Source organism: Lates calcarifer, unplaced genomic scaffold (genome assembly GCF_001640805.2).
Source record: "Lates calcarifer isolate ASB-BC8 unplaced genomic scaffold, TLL_Latcal_v3 _unitig_1152_quiver_589, whole genome shotgun sequence".
NCBI classification, from domain to species: Eukaryota; Metazoa; Chordata; class Actinopteri; family Centropomidae; genus Lates; species Lates calcarifer.
This window is the reverse complement of record NW_026115321.1, coordinates 215,016-226,423: the sequence shown is the minus strand read 5'-3', so window position 1 is coordinate 226,423 and position 11,408 is coordinate 215,016. Positions and strand designations below refer to the sequence as shown.

At 38.5% G+C, this 11,408-nt stretch overlaps 1 protein-coding gene across 1 annotated transcript; it reads right to left on the bottom strand.

The window, feature by feature from the left end:
• Nucleotides 1-1,597: 1,597 nt before the first annotated feature.
• Nucleotides 1,598-10,322, bottom strand: LOC108886852 (arfaptin-1). Its single transcript, XM_018681925.2, has 8 exons — nucleotides 10,143-10,322; nucleotides 7,596-7,681; nucleotides 5,160-5,256; nucleotides 4,756-4,874; nucleotides 4,450-4,671; nucleotides 4,181-4,338; nucleotides 3,874-4,048; nucleotides 1,598-3,636 (listed from the first exon to the last, which is right to left on the bottom strand). The coding sequence occupies exons 3-8, from the start codon at nucleotides 5,179-5,181 to the stop codon at nucleotides 3,481-3,483; spliced, it is 852 nt and encodes a 283-aa protein (XP_018537441.1). The 5' UTR covers nucleotides 5,182-5,256; nucleotides 7,596-7,681; nucleotides 10,143-10,322; the 3' UTR covers nucleotides 1,598-3,480.
• Between the last annotated feature and the right edge of the window lie 1,086 nt (nucleotides 10,323-11,408).

The window sequence follows — 11,408 nt, the reverse complement described above, 5'->3', positions numbered from 1 at the left end:
AGCAATCAGAGCAACAGAACCACAAACAGACCAGAGTCTTATTCTTCACGGATCCCCTCCTCCATTTAAAGAAAGAATCACATACACTGCATACTAATCATAAGTTTGTTGTGAATCTGGAGAATTTAAACCTGAAAAAAGATGAAAATAATACCAAACATACTTTTTGACATATGTTTTGCCAGTGGTGGAAGAAATACAGCAGTAAAGTCCTGCTTTTAAATATTTAAGTAAAAGTACAAAAAGTAAAAGTTTACCTTATGCAGAACATCCTACATCAGAATAATATGTATTCTATTATTGGAGTGTTTGCGAATTTTCCCCAAGGGCTCAATAAAGTTTTATTTTGACTTAATACATAATAGTCACATCTCTGTCAGAGGAAAAAAAAAACTCTTCTAAATATATATCAGATGTTTTCACTGTGACATTACAGTTTGATGACTTTCAAAGTAACTTTTCAGATGCATTTGAGAATGAAAACCAAAGTGGAACTGAATGTAAAAGCACCAGCGGAAAGCACCAAAAAAAAAAAAAAAACATTCAGCTTACAACAGTTATTTGATGTTTCAGTTATGAGTCAAAGTCATGACAGAAACAAGTTTTCATATATTTTACTCTCAATATATTTATTTGGCAGTTTTTGTCACAATAAACATTTTCAAGATTAAAACAATGGTATTTATGTACAGTTTTGGCCCGTGTTTGGCTTTTACAACCCAAATGAAAAAGGAAAATTAGTCCTTTAGCCCTTTGTTTTTGGTCTTGATTAAATGTCAACCTGAGACTGATCTGGGGTCGGCAGTCCACCTCTGAGAGGATTTATATAAACATTTGTTATGACCTTGAGATCAGTCTGTTGAAGGAAAGCCAGGGAACAACAAACACTGCTGCTACTGGGGGAAAACCCCCAAAATATTTATCCCAACAACCTGCTGAAAATCCCCAACTTTACTTCAACCTGATCTGTTATTTTGGAATAGAGGCAATAATAATTTAAATTATGTTCTGGTTTTTGTAAAATCCTGTTAAAGTCTAGTAACCGGAAAATTGTTTATGAAGAAAGTTTATTTCATATCTAAGTGGAGACCTTAACAGTTTCCTCTTTAACCTGAAGAGATTAGAATAGTCCATTTTTTGCTATTTGGCTTAAAGCTGAAAAAAGCAACAAACACTGAAAGAAAAAAGACAATTTTTTGCTTTGATGTAGAGAATATGTAAAATAATTCTTTCTCGTTTTGGTTTGTCAATCATAGGATAATTTGTGTTTGTTTCCAGTATTTCATAACCACAAAAAATAACAATCATAATAGTGGACACAAAAAAAAGGACTCCAGGTCCACTCACTAGATTTTTAACCAGGGCTTTCAAACACATCTTGCAGCTTCACTGAGACAGTGAGATGTAGTTGAAAGCTCTGGAAAAGGCTCCTAAATAGAGCTTGAGTTTTTTTACTTACAGCTGATTATTTATTAAATTTGCCAGTTTCCTCTCCAGCCAACTTGTTTTTTCTTGATTTAACAAAACCGTAAATTGTTGGCCTGGAGCTGTAGTTGTCCCAGAAACAACAGTTTTTCATTTCTAAATTGAGTGGAAATTCCTTTTAAGACAAAATTTAATACAGATGGGACAGTTTTACAGGACACAAGGAAAGAAAGAGGTAAATGGCAGTGTAAATATCCTTTTTAAGGCAAGAAGGTTTTTGGGACATTATTGCACAAAAGCATCCACACTCACTGCATAGCTGTTGTTTTTGTTGTTGTCAGGCCTGAGGTACAGTGACACAAACAAAAACACAATCATACAAGTTAACAAAACATTTTTGGTCACATATTATCATGGGAAACAGTTAAGGCAGATTATGCTTTAGAGTGCAAAGAGTGCAAGAAAATACAGTAGGTGGATACAATAACTGGAATATTTAACAAGCTGATTCAATATTGCCTCAAAATTCACTAAGTTGATTTTAAACCTCTTTGACCCAGATTGAACAAAAGCATAACATTTAAGCTTCACAAATGTCTGGCTGTTACATTTGGTTGCATCAAATCGTTAAGGTGTTTCCATTATTATGGCCACCAAATGGTTACAACAACAGACAGAAAGTGAATTTTTGGTCTTGAATAGAAAAAGAAGGCACATTTATTTAGCATTTTTAGCTAAACTGAAAAAACTCACTTACGTGATTCAAAACCTTTTAAGCAAAACTGCATGGTGTGTTAACGGAATATACTGGTTTTAAAGTTTAATGATGGTTCTGTTGACATTGTATCTGTGTAGCAACTTAACAAGTTGAGGTTTAAACTTTTTAAAAAAGCTTATGGACTGATGATGATATAGCGTTTGATTGGACAGATGGTAAATAAACCCTAACATGTTGGCTACTGATGAAATGTTGCCTGAAAGACTGGCTACAACCATCCTTTGTTTACCAATGAATGAGACAACATCGTTGATGTATAGCAACACTTTTTGGCTCATCACTAACCAGAGATAGAAATGACTGGATTGAAATGGTTCTGGAACTACATCTATCAATGAGTCAACCATCTCAGTCTTTCCACAACACATAACCAGTTGGTGCTATGGTTGGGGTTTGGTAGCATTTTATCAAATATGAATGAGACGGTAGATGTATTTAATATTAGACGTATCTAAACCAGCATAAGTGACAGTCAATGAGAAGCTGCTGCCTGAATGTTTTCTTCGCTAATAAAAAAGAACAAGGGAAGCCAAAGATTCAATAAAAGATGAATGAAGTGGTGCAGAATTGAGGAACATACCAGCCCTTATGAACAGTGAAGCTATTTTCCAGCAGTGAAGTGTCGAGGGACTTTTAGTCGCTGTGAGTTTCTGACTGCAGTGGCTGAGGATTTTTAAAGTTCAAAGAAAGGCTTAGTGCCTCACAGAGGATTAGATGGATTTACTCCCCAACACACTGACACAGAGGAAGGAAAACCAGGAGGGGTACATATGTATATGTGTGTGCTTGTTAAACAGGTCAGAAGTCATAAGTACTGTATATCTGTGAGGGTATGTATGGTATAGAAAGAGGGAGTTCTTGAGAACCTTTGGTCCTAATCAGAATTTCAGAATACTAAGAAAAATGTTCAAAACTTTCCAAGACTTTTATACAGTTCTACAACGTTTTGAGAGCCGGAAAAAAACTCACTGAACTTCCCAAGTCCCCTCTAAACCACTCATCTGTGGCAAACACTTGAGTTTTCCAAAGCTTTCCAGATACTGGAAATCCATCCCAAACCCACAGAATCAAATTCCACTCTTGTATAAATAAACTACCTGCTTACCTAACTAGTTATCCTAGAATTTCACATACATTTGAACATTTCTAGTCTGAATTTCCCAATTCAAGCTTCTCCTAAAATTTTCCCACACTAGCTTCCATGAATCCCAAAATATCCACCAAACCCACATCTGTCCACCTGCCATTTGGTGAATTTTCATTGCTGTTTTGTTGGGTCAACTTTCCTCCAGCCAGGAGGGAGCTTCCATGCTGGGGTTGCTGAAGTTTTCTCCAGCCTGTTGGATGTTTTGCTGGAGGAAACTGTGACATGATAAACTGTTAGCTGCTATGGCGCTGTGGAGCAGCCATAACTGGTTATGGAGGACTTTGACCTGCAGACAGAGAAGGAAAATTATGTATTTGTCTATACTGTTAGGGATTGATCACGCTCCTTTATGCACAATGACAAAATAGAAAATCTCTTCACGGATTGATTTTGTATTTTCAAACTTAAAAAGCAAGTGTTCACCACACATCATCATCTGGTTGTTCAGACAAATCAAACCATGTATCACCACAACCCTGCCAGATTCATCCAGAACTCCGATCCCTCCCTCAGGCACTCTCACCTTGTTTTCCTCCAGCAGCTTGACTTTAACGGACAGGTCATCCCTGATCTTCTGGTACTTTTCCCTCTGGATCTGGAAGGCTTTCTGGGCCTGCTCCAGTTTGGGCATGGTGACGGTGTCCCGAGGCCCCAGGTTCAGCTCCTCCAGTTCAACTCGGTACGCATCATACTCAATCCTGAATGCAGGGGTAATGTTATTAAAGTCTGTATTTCTTGTACACATTCAGTATTTTGGGGTTCTACTTCCTTTTTCTACTACTGATGTTCTACATTTCACAGGATCGTGTCATGGTGTGTTTTCCACCCACCTGGCGGCTTCATACTGCTTGGCGTTGATCATGGTGTCCTCGATGGTTTTGTTGACCAGCGTGTTCATGTCAGACGTGAAGGAATTAATGGCCGCTGTCAGAGTCTCGCCACTTTTTGACAGAAACTTCTGAGCCTCTGCATTTGCACCAAACTCCACCTGATTTATGAATTACATGCAGCTTAATGAGGGTTTATACGACCATTGATGTAATGCAAGCCAAGCTGTACGTTTCAAGGCCTTTTTTGAGGAAAGGAAAGAAAAACTCACATTGAGTGTCGGCGTTTTGAGGCTGAGCTCCGTGAAGGTGTCCCCCAGGGTCTTCTGTGTCACTGAGAGCTGAGCAAGCTGATTGGCCAGTGTCTGAGCCAGCTTGGTCATGTGTTCATAGCGTTGTCGGTCGTCTCTGAGCAGCTCGAGGCGAGGCTCAAGGTCTAGGTCCACCGTACGAGATCCACGACCGAGCTTCTCCGACAGCGCCTGTTTGGTACACTGCAGAGAGAGAGAGAGAGTTACTGCTAATCAACGATTGATTGATGGATTGATTATACCTAAGTCCCGTTAGATTCCTCTCACTTTATATGTGGTGATGCTCCACTTGCGAACTTTCTCCAGCTTCTCGCTCGCTGGGTTCTTGTTGTTGGCTTGAACAACCACAGGTCCACTTCCTGGTTTCTGTGGTGTCACTGGGAGGTCTGAAGGAGGCGGTCAAAGGTCAAATAAAATCCCACTAGAAAACCTAAATAATTTGTTGAGGTGCCAAATTGTCGCAGTGTACAGTTACTATTACTTTGTGATGACACTGAATGCACAATCTAAGGCAACATAAATGTGTGGACGGACATGGATGGATGTCACAAACTGAAGTAAGGCTGCAACTACCAATAATTTTGAGTGTTGATTAAACTGAGATTATTTTGAATTTTTGGAAATGGAGAAACATCTAGATAGATAGATTGACTACTCTGTCACTATTTTACCTTTGCCCTCCCCCATTTCCATGGTGACCTCAGGTTTGGCCTCAGCTGGATTGGAGTTAGCACTGTTGTCGGCATGGTTGCAGTTACTGTTTGATTTCTATAAGGAAAAGCAAAAGGTAAGTGCGCATAACATGATATCCAATCAGCTTCAAGACAAATTTTTTTTTTTTTTTTTTTGACAGACTATGAAGTAGTGTTGAAGACAACTCAGAAGTCACGACTTTCCGAGCTCGTAATAGAAAAAGTACTGCTGTAGCGTTGGATTGATTGATTAATTAATCAGAATTCATGTTCACACCCTGTAGACCCAGCCTGAAAATCAGTTGTGCAGCAGATGATCTAAAATGTTGATTGACTGACTGATATTGATTATTGTGACTCATAAGCTACTCGATCCAGGTAATGTTTGGGGGAAGTCCAAAATATTGGACCTTGTTTATTTCCAGCAGCAGGTTGATGAAAGGCTGGAGAAACTGGTTTAAACACCACTGTCCCTTTTGGTTACTGCCCAGAAGCTCTTTAGTAAGCAAACCTGTCAGAAGTTGACTTTTCTAACTTTAGGGGCATGTTTCCATGCTGGGAGTTCAAATTTCCAGCAGCCCTTGAATGCAGCGTGAGCCTCAGTTCCTAGAAGAGGAATATCACCGGTAACCAACAGTATAGAGGTCGAAGGTCAGGAGTCAAAGCAACCGTGACAACACATGGAGGGATCGCCGTGGGAACCGCAGCCCACAGCGGCCAATCAGAACCCAGATCAAAAGGTTGTGAGGTTGTCACGGAGATGATGGCTCCCTGTTGTGATCGGCGGCAGGAAAAAGAAGTCAGAGGTCACTGGAGCACTCAAGACAGGAAATAGTCACCTGACGCAGATGAGAGGTAATGACACACACACACACTTCTATCTTTGTGAGGACCCAGGACTCTTTCCCTGACTTTAACCATCACAGCTAAATGCCGAACCCTGACCCCAACCCTAAACTGAACCTAAACCCTGAGTCAAACCTGGACCCTGAAGAACCTAACTGGACGTACAAGTATAAACTCACACACACACACCTGTGGATGAATCTGGCTCAAAGTTGTTGTGTCACATTGAAGAGACAGGAAGGCATGTAGTGACGCAGAACGAGCCTCACACACTCACACTCACACTCACACACACACACAGTATTCACCTTTGCTCTTTCCAAAGGTTAAAGTAGCTGGTGTGAGACAGGGAAGCTGCTGGTTTCTTCACTGAGCTCTTAAAGGGAAATTCCAGCTAAAACCCTTTAAACCTGCAGTAACTAATTGTTTTTGGCCACTTGGCTGAAACACATCCAACATCATTTTTCATTAGTGTTCACTGATTAACTGATTAACATAAGACTGAGAAATACTTCCCATCAGCTGCTTTACTTTTCATTACAGCTCTGCACACAGGTGAGGCACCTGCTGACATCATCACAGTGTGAACACTCCTGGTACCTGCCGTCGCCCGATCACTATTAACCACAACAATGGTCATGTTATCAGACGCACAAAGACTTTCTCATCCGTTTCATCCACTCACTGTCACTGTTAATCACTCCAGTTTGCTTTTGTTGTCGTGACAACTGGTGATAACATTGTAGAGGCCGTTAGCTCACTGCTGCACGATGTTTCAGTCCTTTTATTTGACCGGTTGCATAATGTGCGTCTGTGTGTGGAATAACTGCACAGGACAAATAAATCAACCACATATCTGTTTTATATCAGTGTAATATATTGATCACACAAGAGACAGGAGGAATAATGAGTTTGTAAAGTCAGTGGTTATGTGACTATGTGAGGTGCATGGTTGTATGAGTCCGCTTGTATTGACGCTTTTGTTTCTTAAGAATATTTTATTGGATTACACATACTGCACATACATTTTTTGCTAGTCTTTACTCTTCAATATGACAGTAGGTTGTAGGCTGGAGATATCGTGTTCACAAGGCCAAAATGGTGTTTTGAGAGGTTGCTTTGACCTTTGACCTTTGGCCACCAACTCCTAATCAGGTCATGCTTGAGTCATGGACATTTGTACCAAATTTGAAGAAATTCTGTCAAAACATTACTGAGATGTTCAAGAGAATGGGGAGGACGAATGGACAACCCAAAGACATGCTGCCTTTGGTCGCAGTCGATGCAAAGGAATAATAAAATACAACACATCAGCAGTGTCCATTTTGTTTCCACATTCCTACTTAAAAGCACTTGAACACACCGAAGCTGGAAAAACATCTTCCCAACTCAGGAAATTCATGGAGCACATGAATGCGACAGTAACAGCAGTGTGTCTGTATCAGCAAACCCTAAAGTAATGAAAGTAATGAACTGATCCTAAACATCGTGGCAGAAAACTTTTGATTTAACTGAACTGAGGAGATGTTAGAAATGTGCAGTAACTCAGTTGTTTTCATGCCGTCTCACCGTGGGAGGAGTTTCTTCCTCTGTGGTGCTGGATGTCGCCACATTCCGTCTTCTCTCTGCTCTGCCACCTCCATCTGCTTCTTCTTCTGTAGGAGATAAAACAGAAAATATCTTTCAGTTCACAGTGTTAATAAAGCTGTTTTTCTTGGTATTTCTCTTGTACATAAGTAAATAGATTTTTGCTTATTTGTTTGAAAAAATGGGGGAAAACAGCAAAATTACTCCTAATTCGTCTATCCTTAGTATTGTGGGAACTGATGATTACTTTCATTATAGATTATTTTCTTAATTAACTGTTTTTTCCATAAAATAGTCTAAAAAACAGAAGTTTGAAAAACAGTTTAAAACCCAAAGATATTCAATTTATTCTCCTTCACAACAAAGAAAAGCATAAAATCCTCACATCTGAGAAGCTTAAACCAAAGACTATTTGGTATTTTTCCTTAAAAAAATTAGTGAAACTATTAATTCTATCAATCATCTACAGTGCTCGATTAGTCCTGTTTTTTTCTCTTCTCCTCATGATGTAAAATTCTTCACTAATACTCAGGTATTCTGGTTATCAGGCATATATATATAAATTTTTACATTTTGACTGAAAGGCCACCTTCAGTTTCACCTGGATAAACTGAACTAAAAGAGCTCAGTGTCTCTGTGAAGTGTAATGATCTGACTGTGGGTAAACAGCGACATCTAGTGGTAGAAAAGCAGAAGCACAATAACACGATAACCTGCAGGTTAGCATCTCCCCAGTTAATCAAAGGTAACCAGATTTTAACAATAATGTACCATAAACAGTTATTGATCTACATCATTACTAGGATTTAAGAGTTTAGTTTGCGATGACACACATCTGGATAACATCTGTACTTAACATACACACCCCTCATGGACATAAACTGTGTCTGAAAATAAAACATGAGTTTCTAAAGAGCACAACACTGAATCCAGAACTGTGAGTGTCTAATTTGAGAGAGATATTAAACATAAAAACATCAGATCATCAGCTGAATAAACATTTTTATTCTAAAATTCAAAGCAACCAGGATTTTCTTCTGTTAATTTAAAACAAAGACCATAGACACATTATGGGCTGATGAGATGATAACAAACAGCTATAAAGAGACACAAAATTACCACAACAGGACATAAAACAACCATGAAGAGACACAAAATGACCTCATATGTACAAATGACCTTTGACCACCAAAATCTAATCAGTTCATCTTCGAGTCCAAGTGAATGTTTGTACCAAAGCATCAAATCTTCACATTTACTCAACTAGAAGTTGAACTTTTAGATTAAGTCCGTCAGGACATTCAGATAATTTACGAGTGTTTCCGACTTGTGTCATCACACATCTGGGGTCAAAGTTCACACTGTACACTTTGCCCTGTAGAGGAAGTTTTAAGGGAGTGGTAAAGTTGCAACAGACATCTAAACACCAACCTGACAATAAACCATAAAAAGTAACTCACAGTGACTCTGACTGTTCTTCTTGTGTTTTCTTTCTTTATTTATTTTTTATTGCGAGATATGAATCGGCTGAGTTACAACAGGTCTGGAGCTTGTTGCTCCATCAACATGTCCTGACTGGCAGATTATTCATGTTGCTGTTGGTTATAATTGTCATTGAGGGTATTCGCAGTGTGTTTCACCACCATCTGCTCAGCTGTTACACACCATGAAGTGTGTTTGTCTACTACTTAAATCGCAGATTAAAGATCAGACACTACTGCATGTATGGACTTTTATTTTGAAAAGGTCATACATGCAGTCTCTTTGTGGTCATTTTGATGGTTCCAGGTTCACAAGTGTGTAAATTTGCTGTTTTAAGATGATAGTACTTTGAATAGTTTTGTTTTTGGACTGTTGATCGCACAAACAAAGTGTAAAACGATACTGCAATGTCTCACAGACCAAGAAAACAATTGAGATATTAATTGATAATGTAAATATTTGTTAATATTCTACACCATAAATAACACAACAATCAATATTTATAAACTAATCTGGTCTATTAAAGACACATTTCGGCTGTAACATCTTTCCTTTACTGACAGTGATCACTCGGCTGTCAGTTTATTAGGTACACCTGGATAAAACTGTGTGTCTGATAATAAATGCTGCTTCTATGAAGGTTTTTGTGTTCAGTTATTGTTACAGTACTTTTTCAACTTCATTTCTTTTCAACGAGGGTGGACAAAATAGTAGAAACACCTTTCTGTAAGAACATAAAACGAAGAGCAGCACAAACTACAGCCTCTAAAATCACCATACAGTGGGTTAGGTTCAGGTGGGTGTTCCTAACAAACTGAGCAAAACTGTTGTTTTAAAGGTAAAGTTACTGAAAACACCGTGTTCCCTCGTGAACCCGCTTCAAGATAAACTATTTCCACACACGATAAAGTGAGCAAAAGGTGGTTTTACATCAATAATTCGCCGGTTTCTGTGGTTTTAAAAGCAGAGTAAACGGTGTTTGACTTTAATAAGGTGGAGACCGGTTCACAACAAACACACAAAGGTGACACTTGAAACGGTTTTTACCTTCGCAACTTTAAAAACTTCTTCCAAACGTCTGGTTTTCTTCTTATTCCTGCATTAACTCCTCATTTTTAATGTTAACACAACTGCAAAATAAAAAGTTGAGAAGCCAAAGCAGGGAAGAGTCAAACACACCCGGAACTGTTTCCTTATCGAGTCGGTTTTTTTCTCTCCTACAGAGGATGCTCGATTTTATAACTGCACTGGAGGGGCGGTGCGGCGTCAGAGCGGTAGAGAACGTAACCCCGTCCAAACGGGCTGCACCGGGTTTCAAAACATGCATTTTTTAAATTTAAATTTAAATTTAAACACAAAAGTTTTAAATATCTTTATTTTATTTGCGGTTTTTTGAAACTGAAACCGTTTTTTGTAAACTTGTAATTCATTAAAATTTCAAACAAATTTGCTACATGACAGATTAGCAAAAACAGGCCACAAGTCCTTGTGCTTGCCACTTCTTGTCGATAACTTTGACCAGAAACCAAAATCTTTTTTTCTCTATATATTTTTATGCCCTGGACTGGTAACAAATTTGTGTTACTTGTGTCACAGCTGCAGCAATTTATTTTATTTTATTTGGCCACTTGAGGGCAGCAGAGAGCTTATTTTAGCTGTCGCCAAGAGGCCCAAAAATCAGAAATGGAATGTAATATACATGAGCATGTTTTTATTGATGTATAATCACCTAAAACTAATAATCATGTTTTGTTTAGAATGAGCATTTAATATCTACTTCTCACTATCACACTTCTTGTTCTCACAAAACGATTAGATGATAATTTTGCATCTGTGTTTGGCTGTTTGCAGTATGTGTAGTACATAAATTACTACTTAACCAAGTTACTGTGTCTACTATGTAGGTGAGGAAAAAGTCAATGAAATATTGCTCAAAAGAATACAGAAGAAAGAAGAAACAATTTGACCACAATCTTTTGGAGACAATGTAAAAACCACAGAAAACAGAGCGACAGGGACACTGACGGACAGAGAAACACAACAGGTTTCCTGTAAAAGCAGTGACACTTAAGTCTCTGCCTGAATGAGAGGAAACAATGATGAAGGTGTTGCTTTGTTCATGCTGCCTGACAAATGCTGACATGTTCATTTTTGAAAGATCTATTTATGAACTGATAAAGTTTTAGCAAAAATAAGTGCTATAGCAAAAATAATACACTCAGGTTGTCTTTAAGTGGGAGTTTGTTTGAGTTGACCATAACATTGGGTCATATTATGTGGAATATCGTGCCACTTCCAACTGTTGTATTGCAG